This window comes from Brassica oleracea, chromosome C4 (assembly GCF_000695525.1).
Source record: "Brassica oleracea var. oleracea cultivar TO1000 chromosome C4, BOL, whole genome shotgun sequence".
Taxonomy (NCBI): Eukaryota; Viridiplantae; Streptophyta; class Magnoliopsida; order Brassicales; family Brassicaceae; genus Brassica; species Brassica oleracea.
The window spans coordinates 7,043,066-7,059,445 of record NC_027751.1 but is presented as its reverse complement, the minus strand read 5'-3'; the positions used below and the strand labels follow the sequence as shown (position 1 = coordinate 7,059,445).

The 16,380-nt window shown below is 35.5% G+C and overlaps 4 protein-coding genes across 4 annotated transcripts; 1 reads left to right on the top strand and 3 right to left on the bottom strand.

Annotated features, from left to right (window-relative positions):
* Positions 1-2,051: 2,051 nt before the first annotated feature.
* On the bottom strand, positions 2,052-3,476 carry LOC106337978. The gene is made up of 3 exons (XM_013777061.1): positions 3,467-3,476; positions 2,454-3,367; positions 2,052-2,375 (listed from the first exon to the last, which is right to left on the bottom strand). Exons 1-3 carry the CDS (start codon positions 3,474-3,476, stop codon positions 2,052-2,054), a joined length of 1,248 nt encoding a protein of 415 aa, XP_013632515.1.
* Positions 3,477-5,180: 1,704 nt separating this feature from the next.
* LOC106342167 (S-adenosylmethionine synthase 3) lies at positions 5,181-7,104 on the bottom strand. Its single transcript, XM_013781026.1, has 2 exons — positions 6,801-7,104; positions 5,181-6,658 (listed from the first exon to the last, which is right to left on the bottom strand). Exon 2 carries the CDS (start codon positions 6,646-6,648, stop codon positions 5,476-5,478), a length of 1,173 nt encoding a protein of 390 aa, XP_013636480.1. The 5' UTR covers positions 6,649-6,658; positions 6,801-7,104; the 3' UTR covers positions 5,181-5,475.
* A 473-nt stretch (positions 7,105-7,577) lies between these two features.
* Positions 7,578-9,163, bottom strand: LOC106339505. The gene is made up of 6 exons (XM_013778330.1): positions 8,718-9,163; positions 8,539-8,636; positions 8,343-8,414; positions 8,123-8,247; positions 7,968-8,040; positions 7,578-7,873 (listed from the first exon to the last, which is right to left on the bottom strand). Exons 1-6 carry the CDS (start codon positions 8,998-9,000, stop codon positions 7,769-7,771), a joined length of 756 nt encoding a protein of 251 aa, XP_013633784.1. The 5' UTR covers positions 9,001-9,163; the 3' UTR covers positions 7,578-7,768.
* A 4,051-nt stretch (positions 9,164-13,214) lies between these two features.
* On the top strand, positions 13,215-14,905 carry LOC106339973 (transcription factor RAX2-like). Its single transcript, XM_013778829.1, has 3 exons — positions 13,215-13,526; positions 13,694-13,823; positions 14,241-14,905. The coding sequence occupies exons 1-3, from the start codon at positions 13,391-13,393 to the stop codon at positions 14,839-14,841; spliced, it is 867 nt and encodes a 288-aa protein (XP_013634283.1). The 5' UTR covers positions 13,215-13,390; the 3' UTR covers positions 14,842-14,905.
* Positions 14,906-16,380: the final 1,475 nt, after the last annotated feature.

Genomic DNA, 16,380 nt, shown 5'->3' with positions numbered 1-16,380 from the left:
GAGCAATAACCAAAATGACACAAAAAAAGAAAAAAATCAAAGATATATATGATTGGCACGTGAACGTAAACTTCTCATAACCATAATTAACTTTTAAATTGCTAAATCATGATATAAAACCGAGCTGACATATTTCATTGTAACCAAATAGTAGGCATTAGATTTTTCGGTCTAAACATTAGGTTTTTATGCGATAAATAATTTTTTGACCTAAAATATTTTTAAAAATGGGACCAGTTCATTAGTAAACAAATTATGTAATTAACAAAAAAGTTTTTAAAATTTTTGTTTTGGGCCAAAAATATTTATTCGTTCAATAATATAAATTTTATAAATTTTATTTTCCATACGATATTTCTTAAATAATTTTCATATAAATTTATCCTGCGCAAGGCGCAGGTCTTATCCTAGTTGGCGAGTATACTTTGTGCTGTTATCTTCAGCCCTTTGGGCCTTGTGGAATCGAATAATTCAATTATACAACTATTGCTTAAACTGGACATACAAATACAATGTTGTTCAATAGCACCAGTAAGTTATTTAATATTAAACCATGGAGTTTACAATAGAGAATGTATATATGCATGATAATAATTTGAATCAACACAATAATTACACAAGAGATTCTCCATTGATTGACACATCAGCTTTTCAAAAAATTGAGAATGTGACATGTCAATAAATGAAAAAACTTGAGCAACCAATGTATTCATTTCCTTTGTAGACATAAGCTAACTATTCTTTTTCAATTGAGCTTTCAGATTTTTAACTTTCATAGCTATGTTCATAGGTTCTACAAAAAGGGTAAACAACTCATAGAAGAACCTGTTGAGGATATATCCAAAGGACACACGAAACGACTAACCTCCTCCAATTACAAGCCGTTCAACGCTTGGGTATACGGAGCTCAAATGGTCGCTTTCAACATGCAGGTTTGCAGTTTTTTAATTTTATTTTCTCACAGGCCTTTTCAATATTTACCAAAACTCCATCACACCCGATGCATCCTTTACCTTTGATCTGCAGGGCTATAGAAAAGCTCTCTTGATGATGCAATACATGAAGAAACCAGACTTTATGATGAACAAAGGTCTGGACGGAGAAGTTTTTGACCCGAAAGCGAAGTTACCAACCAATCAAGACAACTCTGAGAGTGAAAATATATATGGGAAAAGGATAGGACTCTGGTTTCCAGCGAGCATGTTTCAACACTTGGTCTTCTCCTAACTTCTACACAAGGGTAAGCAACTCATTACACAAGAGTCACTTTGATTTAGATGTTTATTACATTGTGATTCTCTACTCTAGGATCTGTTTCATATGTATTGAAATATTTTGTGTGGAAGCAGGTGGGGATAACAGGAGTTGAGGTGATAGAGTAATCAAGAAAACAAAGAAAGAAGAAAACACTTGGGAGCCATTTTGGGACAAGGAGTTTGAGTTTCAGCTTACAGTACCAGAGCTGGCGTTGCTCAGAGTGGAAGTTCACGACTACAACATGCTAGTGAAGGACGATTTTTTGGGGCAGACATGTTTTTCTGTGACGAGCTGAGACAGGGTATAAGTTATGTTCCTTTGTATGAACACAAAGCCGAGAGACTTGTCTCGGTTACACTTCTCATGCGGTTTCAGTTTGTTTATAAATAAGAGTTTATTTCTTCCTCTTACTATCATACTTCAAAAGAGTTGTAGTAGAGAAGTTTTTTACCATACAAAACAAGACAATTTCCTTACATATAATATAACGAATCAAATAACTATATTGGACATATATATTCTGAAACAATAGTAAGCTTTTAGATATACCAATGAGCTATATTATATGTGTTTGCTCATAATTTGTGATGCTGAGTTTTGCATATTTTTTACGGTTAAATAAATATCATCAGGTTTTTCTTAAAAAACAACTAAGAAAATTTGGGTTTGTAAACTCTTACATCTTTGTAAAACGAAGTTCATATCATATTAAATTATTTAAATAAAAAATAGATTCCTTCTAACCGAATTTGAACATTGTTTCTCTGAGTTTACATATTAGTTTGATTATAAATTTAAAATATAAAAATGAAAATGTAAAACAATGCATTTATAGGTTGAAGAAAACTCTTAATGTTTTTGTTGTTGACCGGTTTTGGCTTGAGAGATTGTTTTAGTCTAACACACTCTTTGTTCCCAGCACGTTCACGCCGAGCCTTGGGCGCCACATTGAGGGGCTCCGATGTAACTCCATCTGGCCACATTGCTTTGTTGAAAGAGTGGTGGTCATCTATCAACTGTTCCAAATATATGACACGATTATCCTTAGGGTCGTTGGGCCACACTCCCCAGCCTAGCTGTGGTTGGCTTTGGATGGGGATAATCGGTGTAACTTGAAGCTGCAAGCGGAATACAACAAAATAAAGAACGGTTTTGTAGAGGAAAAAGTAGAGATTCAAGAGGAACTATTGACTTACATCGGTGGCGAATTCCACTCGGAACATGTCTTCGGAATTGATGGATAGATGTTGTGGTAGATGACGATCCTCCATGTCCATAAGTGCCTTTTGGTCAGTTGGAGCCGGGATATAAGAGAGCAGCTGTGGTATGGCGCGGAATGCCACCAATTGTAGTGAGAGTGGGAATCCTTGAAGTCTAAAAGTGTCCTGCTTGAGCTTAAGGATTAATGTACCAACAGGGTCGTCACATTTCTTCTTCTTCAGAAACTTTGGTGGTTTCATGCAGGAGATGGTTTTTAGGAATGACTCTCTACCCCAAAGAAAAGCAAAGAAGGTTTCTAGGTCTTCAAGCATACTGACATATCGAGGAATAGGGCGTGCTTCTTGTTGGTGAGCAATGAGGACGCCATCGACAATGATAATCAAAACAAGTCGTATCTTCCTCCATGGAGACATCTTGTCACTTGTTTCGAGCATACGACATAGTTCCGCAATCGTTATGGTCTCCTTCTTACCAATAACTCTTTTCCATACGTTGTCTTTGCCAGGAACAACAGTTTTAGCAGTGTTTGGGTGATACCCTTCCGGATAGGGCCGGCAGTCTAAGCCGGTGACGGTTCCAAACTCTTGGAGACCGTAACGGAGAGGCTTCCCACCAAAAGCCGTCCAGAGCGTGTGTTCTGGAAGACATAGAAGTTGACGCGAGAGGAAGGAATGAATCAGCTTATAAGAAACTGGAGCTTGACGTTTAGGGATGTCGAAAAGCTTTCCAAAAGGTGACTGGCGAATAGTATCAAACTCCCGAGTGCCTCGGAGAACATGGCGAATGAAGGGCAAAATCTCCAGCGAGGAGTAGATATTGAGACGCTTGATGGGGAACCTATCAGTTGCGAATAATATGGGTGGGAGACGGAGGTCGGGTCCATCTGTTCCTAATTTAGAATTGATGTTAGTGTTGAAATGTGAAATCAATAACTATAAAAACCCTAATTTCTATATAAGCTTCGAGAAATTTTTACATCTTGAGACACTTTCCCACATTCAAATTACACTATAAAACACTTATCACTTGAGACACACTTTTTTTGTCAAAAAGACTATTATGACCCTAAACTAAAGAGAAACTCTCTCCTCTTCTTATTTTATTTTATTATTTTTCTTATTCTACTTTATGTATTTATTTACTTTTATCTCAAGTTCTAAAATATATTAAACAAAAATAATTATCATAATAAACTATAAATAAAATTCTCTATCTTTTAAGATCCATGTTCATATATATATATTATATATATTAATGTGTAAATAAAATGTGGACGTGGACACCAAAGCGTGGATAATAGAATTATAAATTAGTTGTGGACATGAACATCTTAACAGAATTATAAACTAGTTGTGGATATGGACAATATTCATTTGATTCCATTCATCATCTCGGGATCTAAATTCAAGTCTAATCAAAATTACATTCATCCACATCATGACAAAGCGCAAATTCCTTAGATCAGAAATCTCTGACATGCAAGATCTATTACTCTCCGACAAAAGGTAAACGCTTCTTCGATTTTTCTCTCCTCTCATACTCACAATATCATCTCTTTCTCATCTTGATTGAAGTTTAACTGTAGATAATTTATCAATTGAGCTGAAGAAGCCAAGTGTTTGTATTGGAGATAATAGAGTCTGTGTTCACGTTTTATGGTATAATTTTAGTAACATGAGTCCATGTCCACGTATTGTTGTATAGTTTTATGAAATCAAAACAGAGAGTTTGTCCACCTTATCTACTATAAACACATTAACATCACATATCCACACATTACTCATCACTCATCCACACATCACCCGTCCACAAATCACCCAACCACGCATCACTCGTCCACAAATCACTCATCCACAAATGTCATTTCCATTAAAGGCAAAATTGTCCACAATTTGTTGTTGGTGGCCCAAATCCCTTGATCAACATATGTTCTTCGGTGGGTGATCAAACAGAAAGCAACATGTAATTTCACTACATTGATTGGCCCAAGAGCATTTGGACCTGTCTACAAAGTTCAAATGTCCGCTGGTGACTATTGCTGTCAAAGTTCTCGCCACCGATTTCAAACAGGGCAAAAAAGAGTTTCAGACATAGGTAAAAAAACATAATCAATGAAAATCTGCTTTATGATTCTGTGTGACATACATCTACATCTAAATAATAAAAAATTGTCTCTCTTTTCAAATATGGCAAGTTCGGTTCCAACCCTTTTCTTTCCTGTTTAATTAAGACATCTTATGTAACATTCTTTGTGTGCTTAGTCGTTACAAGAAAAAACAATCATAAGTGTCATGTATTATGTCATGGAATTACTGGTTGCTTTTACTTTCCCAAAACCTCCCGTAGACAACAAATCAAGATGAGATGATACAAACAATTTTCAACTACCATTAAATTTGTACCAAAAAGAAAAGCACCAAAATCAACAGTACAAATCACAAAACATATTTAGTGTTATGCTAAAAATGTCGATCATCTAAACGAAGTAAACATGAAGTCATTAATAGAATCGAAACTATAAATTGTTAAATATTTTATTTTATTTCATTTTGTTGGCAAAATTGTTGAATATTTAATAAAAACTTTTTAAACTTCCCTTTCATGTTTAGTATCTCATTCAATGAATCAAACTGTAACACCCAACCGCCTAGACCTTTAACAGCTGGTGTATGAATTCAATTTTCACAGAGACTGAGAGGAAGTAGATGACAAAGATGGACTTCTTGATTACACAATCAAACTTACAATACAAGAGCATAAGAAGAAAGAAAAAAAAAAAAGGAAATTCAAAAACATGAAACTCAAATCTTCTGTTCGTTCACTAACACACATGGCCTTGTGTACGAACTCCAATAGCAGCAAAAGCAAAATGTAAAATGTATAGCATTATTCAAATCTTTCCCAATAACAATGGTATAATGGATAAGTCCCCAATAGTGGAGAGGGAGAGAGAGTGTCTCAGCAACTCATGAGTTCTTGCAACTACCACCTTTTCGTTTAAGCCTTTGGCTTGAGTGGCTTCACCACCTCCCAGGTGAAATCAGGATCATCACGCCCAAAATGCCCATAAGCAGCAGTCTTCTGGAACCTGAAGTTACCTCCTCTCTTCAAATCAAGGTTAATAGCCATCATCCCTGGCCTAAAGTCAAACGCCTCCTTGATCAACACAAGGATATCCTTATCCGGAATAGTCCCGGTCTTGTAGGTGTCAACAAACACAGAGAGAGGCTCAGGGACACCAATAGCGTACGAAACCTGGACAATACATCGGCGAGCGAGTCCAGCAGCCACCACACTCTTCGCAGCTTGCCTGACGATGTAAGCACCGCTTCTGTCAACCTTGGTTGGATCCTTCCCTGAGAAAGCACCACCACCGTGAGCACCCCAACCACCGTAAGTATCGATGATGATCTTCCTCCCCGTGAGTCCAGCATCACCGTGAGGCCCTCCGATGACGAAACGACCAGAGGGGTTCAAGTGAAAGATGGTGTTGTCGTCAAGGTACTTAGCGGGAATCACCGGCTTGATCACATGCTCCTTCAAGTCAGCAGCGATCTCATCGTTGGTCACAGTCTCATCATGCTGAGTCGAGATCAGAACGGTGTGGACACGAATCGGAATCATCGCTCCACCGTCGTTCTTGTACTCAACGGTGACCTGCGTCTTCCCATCAGGCCTCAGCCAAGGACAAGTCTTGTTCTTCCTCACTTCGGTAAGCTTCGCGCCAAGCTTGGTCGCAAGAACATGAGTCAAAGGCATCAGCTCGGGAGTCTCGTCGGTAGCGTAACCGAACATATGTCCCTGATCACCCGCTCCGATGTCTTCAGGCTTCTTGGTCAAATGACCGTGAACTCCCTGAGCAATGTCGGGACTCTGCTGCTCGATGTTGACCAAGACGTTGCATTTGTCGGCGTCGAGACCGACATCGGCGGAGATGAAACCGATCTCGCGACAAGTGGATCTGACGATCTTCTCGTAATCTACTTTAGCAGAGGTCGTGATCTCGCCGAAGACCATGACCATGTTGGTCTTGGTGCACGTCTCGCAAGCGACTTTGCTCTCGGGGTCTTGCTCTAAGCAGGCGTCGAGGATCGCGTCGGAGACTTGGTCGCAGAGCTTGTCGGGGTGTCCCTCGTTGACGGACTCGGATGTGAATAGAAACGTTTCCATCTCTGAAAAGCTACAAAAAAACAAACAATAAAGTCTCAAACTTTATCCACCGACAGAGTCTAAAGGTTCCAACTTTCGTCAGATCTATCAACAGAAACACAAGGATTCGAACTCCCAGATCTAGATGAACAATGGGTCGAAGAGAAACGAACCTGGCGACGGAAGTATAGAGGTGAGATTCGAGATCTGAAAACGAGAGATTTTATCGAGGAGGGGAGAGTGAGAGAAACTCGGCGGGTGACTCGGAGTTCGACTCGCTCTGTGTGTGTTTGCCCGCTCTTCTCGTGCGATTATATGGTTGGCGGAGATGCGATCACGTGTTTTGAGTGTAGGGTAGTGTGATTCTATAACGCCGTTGGATCTTGTGTTGAGGAGGAGTAGACGGTGAGATGTAGCTAGCGATTATCTCACCAACCTCCGTGTCGTTGGTGTGGAGTGTAGTTGGTGAGACGATGACCCGACCCGGTATCGACAACGTGATTGGATCGTTTATATTAACTCCGAACCGGATCCTTTAGATTTCTTTTGGAAGACGGAACATATCTGTCAATAACATGATTTGTCATTTTCATATTTAGATGTTGGTCGGTAGGCATGAGCGCTCATCAACCAGATATCCAAACCGAACCCAAAACCAATAATTTGAACCGTATAAAATACTTGATTAGATCTTTGTAGGATGATAATTTGGATTACTAGTATTATCCAAATTCAACTCAGTCTCGAATATATAATCAAAAAATAATGAATTAAAATATCTGAATTATTATCTGAAAAGAATATTTGAAACTAAATAGCTCAAATACTTGATTTCATGTTTTATTTTGATATATTATCTTGAAGGAAATAAAATGAACACAAAGATTATAAAATTTGTTTAAACCCGAAATCTTATTAACCAAAATCAAGAAAAACATATACTAGGAAACTGAACCGAAAACCCAAATCACCCAGACCTATTGGTTGGTATATTCGTTCAAAAAACAAAAACAGAAAATATAAGCATAAATTTATATATAGCATAAAAATTATACAAATTTATTGCCTCTATATATCTTCTCAAGTCACTACATGGTTGTGGTTGCAGCTCAAGAACACAAAACATATGAGAGGAAGAGATCTAGTAACTGAGACCGAGCTGAAGTCCGAAAGCAGCATGGACTAGGAAAAGCGCCATTATCCCACTACCCAGGATCCCGTGCACCCCCCTCAGCTCAGGCTTGTCCTGCACATTATTATTTTTTTAAACAGTTTCTTAATCCCAAAACAAAACCATTAAGATCATAAACTCCTGCACAAAGCTTTCTTTTTTTTTTTACCTTGAACAAAGTTGGTAAGACTGTTTGAATCGTCAAGAGTGCAAGACCTATGAATCCTGTAACAGCGTGCGGGCTACATTGCACCAAATCCACAACCATATTATAATCATTGCACTTGGAAAAAAAAAACTCAATACTAAGTTCAAAGATGATACCTTTCGAAGATGGGTTTGTCTGAGGTAAGGAGGGATGTGATACCACCGGTTGCTCCAAGGGAGAAGAAGAAAAACATTCCAGCTAGGAGCTTCGGGTGCAGGTCTTTCGCCTTTGCCTTCTCCTCCTAAACCATTTCAAACAATACAAAACACTCTCTAATCAAAAACAACGGTTCTTGTAAGTTTGTAACATTATATTCTTTAGTAAAGATATTCTTACAATGTCATCTGAATAACGAATCCTGAAGCCTAGGTATGTTCCATATCCACCCATAGCAAAAAGAACCACTGCCTGAGAAGAAACAAGTCACAAAACAAGAACAAATTCATCAGCGGAAACAGAACATATATCTTGCAAATGAGACAAAAGAAGTTAAAAAGCATCAAACTTTGGTAGGGAGGAGGGAAGCTTTTACCATGTTCCCAGGATGACCCCAATGAACAAGCCAATCAGGGAGATTCAGTGACTTCACAATCTCCACAAAGGGTCCAATAACAGATCTTACAGTTCCAGCTGCCACAAGCAAAAGACAAACATCAACATAACTTTGTCACTTACACAACCTTATTGGTCAAAGCTGTGTAGGTTGTTTACCTCCAGGGAGAGTAGCAACGAGGAGGAGAGGCAGAGGAGAGACTGATAACATCAGAGTCTCTCTACTATCATCATCATCGCTTCTTGTTTCTTCAACCGCGTCATCTCCGTTGTTAATCGAAGAAAACGCTAGAATATTTCTCCGGCGAGAGGTAGAGAGTGAGGGAAACGGAGACGCGTTCGGGAATCTGGAGAGAGACGGAGGGGAGCTGAGTAAAGGAGACGCCGTAGGAGGAGAGATGGGGCTTGAGAGAGCGGAGGAGAATGCGGTAATGGCAGCCATTGCAGAAGATGAGTGTAGTAGTCTTTGGTGTGTGTGTGAGTGTTGGTAAAGGTGAGGGAAGTGGTAGAGAAGGAGATAGTTTTGAGACGATGGAGGAAGAAAGGTAAAGAAAGTGACACGACGTTATGCTAAAACGTCGTCGTTTAACACTTTTTCTCGTGGTCTCAACACGCTCCCATCCCACCTCCCATTTTTTTCTTCTTAATTCGATTTAAGTATTTAAAATATTATATATTTGCACAAAATTTAAAATAAATCTTACAAGTTCCATTTTATACGGAACTTTATAATACCCACATGAGGAAAAGAAAGATCAATATCTTCAACAGAGACGTTCTTAAGAAGAAAAAAATGGGAGGTGGGATGGGAGCGTGTTGAGACCACGAGAAAAAGGTGCTCGGGACTTCGGATATTTGGATCGGGTTTTCGGATCGGCTTTTCGGATCCAGGTCTTTCGGATAAATGAATTCACTATCCAATAGGTACTTGGTAGATTTTGGTTCGGGTTTCGGGTCGGATACCACCGGATCCAGGTCAGTTTTATTATGTAAATCATATACATATTTACTAAATAAAATATTTTACATGTAAATTGAATTGGTTCATTGGTTACATATTCTATTTTTAGTGTGGCCAACCCCGGTTCGAATCCCTAAAATGTCAATTTTGTAGTAAAAAAAATATTTAAATACTATATATTTACAATATAGAAGAATTACATATAAGTTGAAGTGGTATGGTGGTAACATAGCCATTTTTCTACCTATCCAATCTGGGTTTGAGTTGTGGTGATGACATTTTTTCTAATATTATGGGTTTTAGGCTATCCATTTCGGTTTAAATGGGTACCCGATTGGGTTTCGGGTAATAACCAGAACCGACCCGATACCCACGAATATTAGGAGCAATGACCAATCGGGTAATATGGCCATATCCGAAACCGAACCGGTCCATTTCGGGTTGGATCCGGTTCGGATAACTAGTTCTTATGTCTTTAACAGAAGCGTTCTTATGTCTATTGGCTCTCCAAAGCTAAACTATCGAGCCAAATTTATTCTCAGTTTTCTGCCAAGTAGGAATACTCCTACTATCATGTTTCAAATACTACACGTATCTTCTCTCCTGCTCTCATCTCTCACTCAAGAAACTCAATTTGTCTAGACAATATTTTAGAGATTTTGGAGGTTTCTGAATAAATTTACTAGACTATTAGTATTGTTGTAATATTTAAATTTTTGTAATAATTATGTTTTCATGTATCTTTAAAAAATATATTAAAGTTTCTTTTGAAATATTCTTGTTGTCTAATTCTAGTTTTAAAATATTATAAATCTTATTTTAAAAAATTATTTAATTTTATGTGTATGTATTTATAAAAACAAATTTGAAATATTTATGATATACAAAAGTTTTAAGGATTAAAATAATAAATGAGAAAATATTTAATAATCATAAATGTGATGTGTAATTAATTATAAGAACCAAAATACAAATAAAAAGATGAAAATTGAAATTTAGAGTTTTAAATAGTGAAACTTCAGTTTTCAAAACTCTAAATTTGAAGTTTTCAAGTTTTGATTTAAAGCAAAAAACTCTATATTTGAAATTATATAGTTTAGTTATTTTGGAGATGCATGAGATCCTTTTTATAATTTATACCAGCATATATAGTTGCTTTCATAATATACTGCTGTCTTATTTTCTATTATATTAGATTACATGTTAACAATTCATAATTGTAAGGGTTAACATCTTAAAGAGATTTTCCATCACCCGTCTACATTCACTAGATAGGCACCTATTTGAGTGGAAAATCGTGGCAGAGGCATATTATTGTATGTTACTAAAAGACCGCCTTTATCAATTATTGGCCTGTTTAATATAAAACTATTGATTTCGACCTCTCGGTATAACCATGAAGTCACTGAAAAATCTTCTCGTGTAGGGACTCCATCTCAATAATTAGAAATATACAAATCATGAAATGTAACAATATATAAAAACTTGTTGCAATGCACCTTTTGTACAAAACTATTTTAGATTAGCAAATTATAACTGGAGTAGTCTTCTGTTGTAATATATTCATATAAAGTTATAACCGTGTTATAGAACTTAAAAACTACAATCAACAAGTTGATAATTAATATCGCAGATGGATGCATACTAAAGATAAGTGTATATCAGTATATATATCAGTAGTAATGAATCATACATCCATTTTGTGACAGTATTACCAGTGAATGCTCGCCAAGTATACATCACGCAACTGCTATTTGGTGTATGAAGTGAGGAGTAGGCATGTAGCTCTCTCTAAAATAAGAAATGAGTGTAACCAAGTTTTATTTTCATTTTCGGAAACCCTCTTAAATATAGTTTTGAAAAATGCCACACCAACTCACCAACTTAAACCGCTGCCCCATCAAATCCATTTACTTGTTGCTACTGCATCCGTACTGTATGTGCATATAGAGTTATTCTTGGTTCACCCTTAGGTAGGTTCACCGGCCAATATAAATTCATTATTTCAAATTCGATATCTTTTAAAAAAAAAAACAAAATATTATTAAGTTATATTATGTTTTTAAAATAAAAAAATGAAAAAAAAATAGCAGCTACAGAAAAAAAAAATTAAAAAAATCTTTTTAACGTCGTCAGCAAAACACTAAACCCTAAATCCTAATCCCTAAACCCTAAATCCTAAACCCTAAACCCTTGGGTAAACTTTAAACCTTTTGGTAAATCCTAAAGTCTAAATAAAAACAGTAAACCCTAAAACTCTAAACCCTAAATCCTAAACCCTAAACCCTTGAGTGTTTCAGTGTTTAGTGATTTTGATTTAAAGTTTAAGATTTATCCTCGAGTTTAAGATTTATCCTCGAGTTTAAGGTTTACCCAAGGGTTTAGGGTTTAAGGTTTAGGGTTTAGGATTTAGGGTTTAATGTTTTGCTGATGACGTTAAAAATATTTTTTTTTGTAATTACTATTATTTTTTATTTATTTTTCTTTACCTTTTAATTTTAAAAAGATAATATAAATTGACAATATTTTGTTTCATTTTTTAAAAGATATCGAATATGAAATAACACAATCCTATTAGTTGGTGAACCTAGAAGTTCACCTAGGAGGTGAACCCAAGAATAAGTCGGTGTATATATACAAACACATACACGTCTTTTTATAAATGCTTGTATACATATATTCTCCCCCATGAGAATGTATGTATGTGTGGACCGTCTTTGTATAAATGCTTGTATACATATATTCTCCCCCATGAGAATGTATGTATGTGTGGACCTCGGGATCAATCACTTTGACAAAGTCTTGTGTGAAATGACTTAGTATGTACACGTCACCTTCATGCTTTCTCTAATCTTTTGGTTTAATGTCAACTTCTCGTGTTATTTTACCTTATTTTTTCTTATCACTAGTCACTACCTTTGGGCAGCGGCAGTCCATGAACTATTATTTCCTTCTCTTTTTTTATTGGTGAATAGTTTACCAAGAAAATTAATACCATGCATAAATGTTTGACTATAAAATCTACATGCACCATTCTTTTCATTTATGATAGTATTTATTACCATATTCTTAGACCATATATATTTGATTACTATTAAGAATATGCTATAGTATTTCTTTTGAAAGAAGGGTTTTGAATATCAGATAAAGTTTATCCTAATGAAAATTATTACCAACCTAAATCTGCTAAACTAAAGCTGAAAATCATGTTGGTTGTGGTTCGTTTGATTCGGTTTAATACAAAGCAGACCATGAACCGGTAAAACTCGATCGATGAAGGGTTGTCTGGTCTCTTCAAAAGACAAACACGTAGGTTAAATTGAAATGTAGATGCCAAGGAAACTTTTTTTATTTTTTGAACTTTAATGCCAAGGAAACTTTAAACCATTTGTCTATTTGTTTTATTTCCAGAAACTATTTCTACATTTTTTCTAAAACAAAATAGAAAAGCATTAAGTCACTTGATTAATTAAAATTATTAACATTAATTGCATTTTGTAGAATTTTCTCCACTTTCACAACTTAGACCAGCTGTTCTTGTTTTGTTTTGGTGACCAAAAACACACATCTATATTTTTGATACTCCATTGTTTCTCTCTTTCTCGTTACATAAATTTATTTTATAATAATGAAGTTAATCCAAATGGGGAGAAGAGGGAAAGGCATAATTGAAAGAAAATAGAAAATAAATTTTTCATTGACTTGGGCGTTTCCAATACATATAGCAATAAATATATGTCTTCCACCTCTGATAATTTTTAGAACCAGAAAACACCTCTTCTTTCTCTTCTTCTCTCTTCAAAAACAAAACCAATATTCCTCAAACAAAACACACAGAGTAGCTATAAGGACCGAGAGAGATCGTAGAGAGATGGGGAGGGCTCCATGTTGTGACAAAGCAAACGTCAAGAGAGGTCCATGGTCTCCTGAAGAAGATGCAAAGCTTAAAGATTACATAGAGAAACAAGGCACTGGTGGCAACTGGATTGCTCTCCCTCACAAAGCTGGTACATGTTTATATCTCATGATTCGAATGGGTTGATTTCTTCTTCAAAAAAATGAATGGGTTGATTTATTGGAGACTTTTTTTTGTTTGATTGTTGTCTCTTTGGAATTTAAACCCCTGGTGGGTCTTGGCTGATTTTTTTAAATCTTGTATAATATGATGAATAAGGTTTAAGGAGATGTGGGAAGAGTTGTAGACTGAGGTGGTTAAACTATTTGAGGCCAAACATAAGACATGGAGATTTCTCCGAGGAAGAAGACAAGATTATCTGCAGCCTCTTTGCCTCCATTGGAAGCAGGTTAAAAAAGTCTAGCTTCAACATCTAATACTAAAACTGATATGATTCCAATATTAATAATTTTTGTTGACATCTGATCTTATGATGTAAAAAGACAACTCGTGTTAAAATCATGGGGAAAAATGGAGACCTTAATAAGTGGGTATCAAAAAGCAAGAGACTTTGCATGTTTCAAGGAAATTTTAACCTCTTTTTTTTCTTATGAAAAATAATCGATTTTAGCTTTTGCATGCATACATTTTATGCAGTATAAATTGCCTCCTTTTGAGGGTATATTCTTTAGTTCATAATCTAGGAAAACAGATGGGAGCAAATTCACTTTGACAACTATTGAAAAATAAATTAAGCGATAAAGTCTATCTTTTATTTAATTATTATTGTGGTTACATAAAGGAATAAATCATGTTGAAAATGCAGGTGGTCAGTAATTGCAGCTCACCTGCATGGTAGAACTGATAATGACATCAAGAACTATTGGAACACTAAGCTCAAGAAGAAGCTCATTGCCACTATGGCTCCTCCACCACCTCATCATCTCTTAGCCATTGCCTCATCATCATCATCACCATCATCATCACACTACAACATGACCAATAGTCTTCCTCCGTATAACCCATCAATATCTACAAATCAGCTGATCACACCTCATCAGGAGATGATGATGACAATGATGGACCAACAACAACAACAACTATTATACCAAGAAGCCATGGACAGTTTGGTAAATTCTCCAAATAACAACAAGCTTATAATGAGCCATCATGAAGACAGCCAGGAGCAAAGTACAAACAAAGGAATAATGTTGTTGAGTGATGTAAGAAGTGGGTCAAGTACACCAAGTACAGTAACAAGAGTGAAGATGGAACAACATGATCATCATCATGAAGAGAGATCAATGGAAGATTATGGAATGGAGGATATCAATCACTTGATAAGTAGTAGTTGTACGAGTAGTAGTAGCAACAGCTTGTGGTTTGATGAAAACAAGACAGAGGATACGTTCATGTTGTACTATTGATGTCTCTTACCAACATTGACTCACTTCCTCTCTTTTCTCTTAAAAACTAAAAATAAATTATTGATACTTGCTTTTCAAAGAGGGTTTTAAAATGTTATTCATTAGTTCCAATTTTTAATTTATTATGAATTGCCTTTATGTTTTGTCAAACCTGTAGCTGTTAAATGTGATTCTTTTAGTGATCAAGAAAGAATTGTGCCAAACAAATCGATTTTTGTATACAGCCAATTTTCTTATGATCATTAAGCTACAGTTAAATGTTTACCTTTTTGTCTATTAATAATACGATCGATGCATTAATAGAGAGATAAGGTTTTGGATTTATCAGCCTGTAGCAATTGTAACCAAGTGGGTACATTATATGACTCAAGCTTCGGGACTTAAAAGCTAATTAAGGAGATTACATGTTGTTTACCATGAAAAAGTTTTATGGTATCTAGTATCTACTTTGAAAAAGAGTGATACAAAAATCTGCTCATATCATAATAATCTCACACCCTTTTGCAAATATTAATCTTAGATTATTTTCCATTTTGTGATATATATCCGTAGACTATATATATTAGCTTTGAGATTTCTTACAAAATGGAAGTCTCAAAATACGCACGAACATATAGAACCGATGATGGTTTGTTGTTCGAACTTGGTTTCATCACCACCACAACACTATTAAGGTATGTCAATCTCAAGGTTAGTTCCAGTTCGATGAGCAATAAGTCAACAATCAACATATATGTCAATTTGTTTGCTTACCAAATAACTACTTTTACAGAATCAATAAAACAACTTTGTTCAAATAAATTTCAAAACATTACAGCTTTTTACCAATAACGACTATCTATCCACATCAAATCAATATAATGAATCTAGCAAAATAAACTTTTCAAATAATTTCTAACTTAAAGTTCAAAAAAAAAAAAAAATTCTAACTAGTCTGCCAACATACCAAAAGAGATATGAAAAGTCTGTGAACAGTTATGCAAACAACATGAGACGATTTATGATTATGTAAGGTATAATTTCGCTTTATAAAAGTATCAGTGTATTTGGTATGCTACTTTGTATTGTTCCCCTCACCCTCATTAGGCAATCTCAAATCTTATCAAAAAACACAAAATAAAACACATGCAAACACTATTCCCACTTGTATTTCTTTAATGTGATGCTTTTTTTTTAATTCCATCCGCTTTGCTTATACTTGAATCATTAATTAATCAACCAATCTGATCAAAGACCAACTATATCCCCTATATCCCAAACATTACAACTTCTTTTTGTAGCCACGTGTCATCACTATGATGATTCTTAGAATTATTAGAGAAATATGTTGGTCCATCTAATTATATAATAAGTTTTTTATTAAACTAACCATAAATTCATTATTAATGTCATTTATTATTTCCTTAAATAAAGATTACGGAATTACCTAATGTGGCTAAAGTATATATGACAATTAATGATTTTGAATAATAAAGATCTGATAAAAAAATAATGTATCTTCTATCAAATTTGTTTAATTTTAAACTATTAAAATAATTT

Coding starts and splice junctions, on each gene's coding strand:
- LOC106337978 (XM_013777061.1), bottom strand. Junction 2,376..2,453: donor GAGTGGAATTCGCCACCGAT/GTAAGTCAATAG, acceptor TTCCGCTTGCAG/CTTCAAGTTACACCGATTAT.
- LOC106342167 (XM_013781026.1), bottom strand. CDS start 6,648: ATGGAAACGTTTCTATTCACATCCGAGTCCGTCAACGAGGGACACCCC.
- LOC106339505 (XM_013778330.1), bottom strand. CDS start 9,000: ATGGCTGCCATTACCGCATTCTCCTCCGCTCTCTCAAGCCCCATCTCT. Junction 8,415..8,538: donor GGGGTCATCCTGGGAACATG/GTAAAAGCTTCC, acceptor GTTTCTTCTCAG/GCAGTGGTTCTTTTTGCTAT. Junction 7,874..7,967: donor TCTTACCAACTTTGTTCAAG/GTAAAAAAAAAA, acceptor AATAATGTGCAG/GACAAGCCTGAGCTGAGGGG.
- LOC106339973 (XM_013778829.1), top strand. CDS start 13,391: ATGGGGAGGGCTCCATGTTGTGACAAAGCAAACGTCAAGAGAGGTCCA. Junction 13,527..13,693: donor TGCTCTCCCTCACAAAGCTG/GTACATGTTTAT, acceptor ATGATGAATAAG/GTTTAAGGAGATGTGGGAAG. Junction 13,824..14,240: donor TTTGCCTCCATTGGAAGCAG/GTTAAAAAAGTC, acceptor TTGAAAATGCAG/GTGGTCAGTAATTGCAGCTC.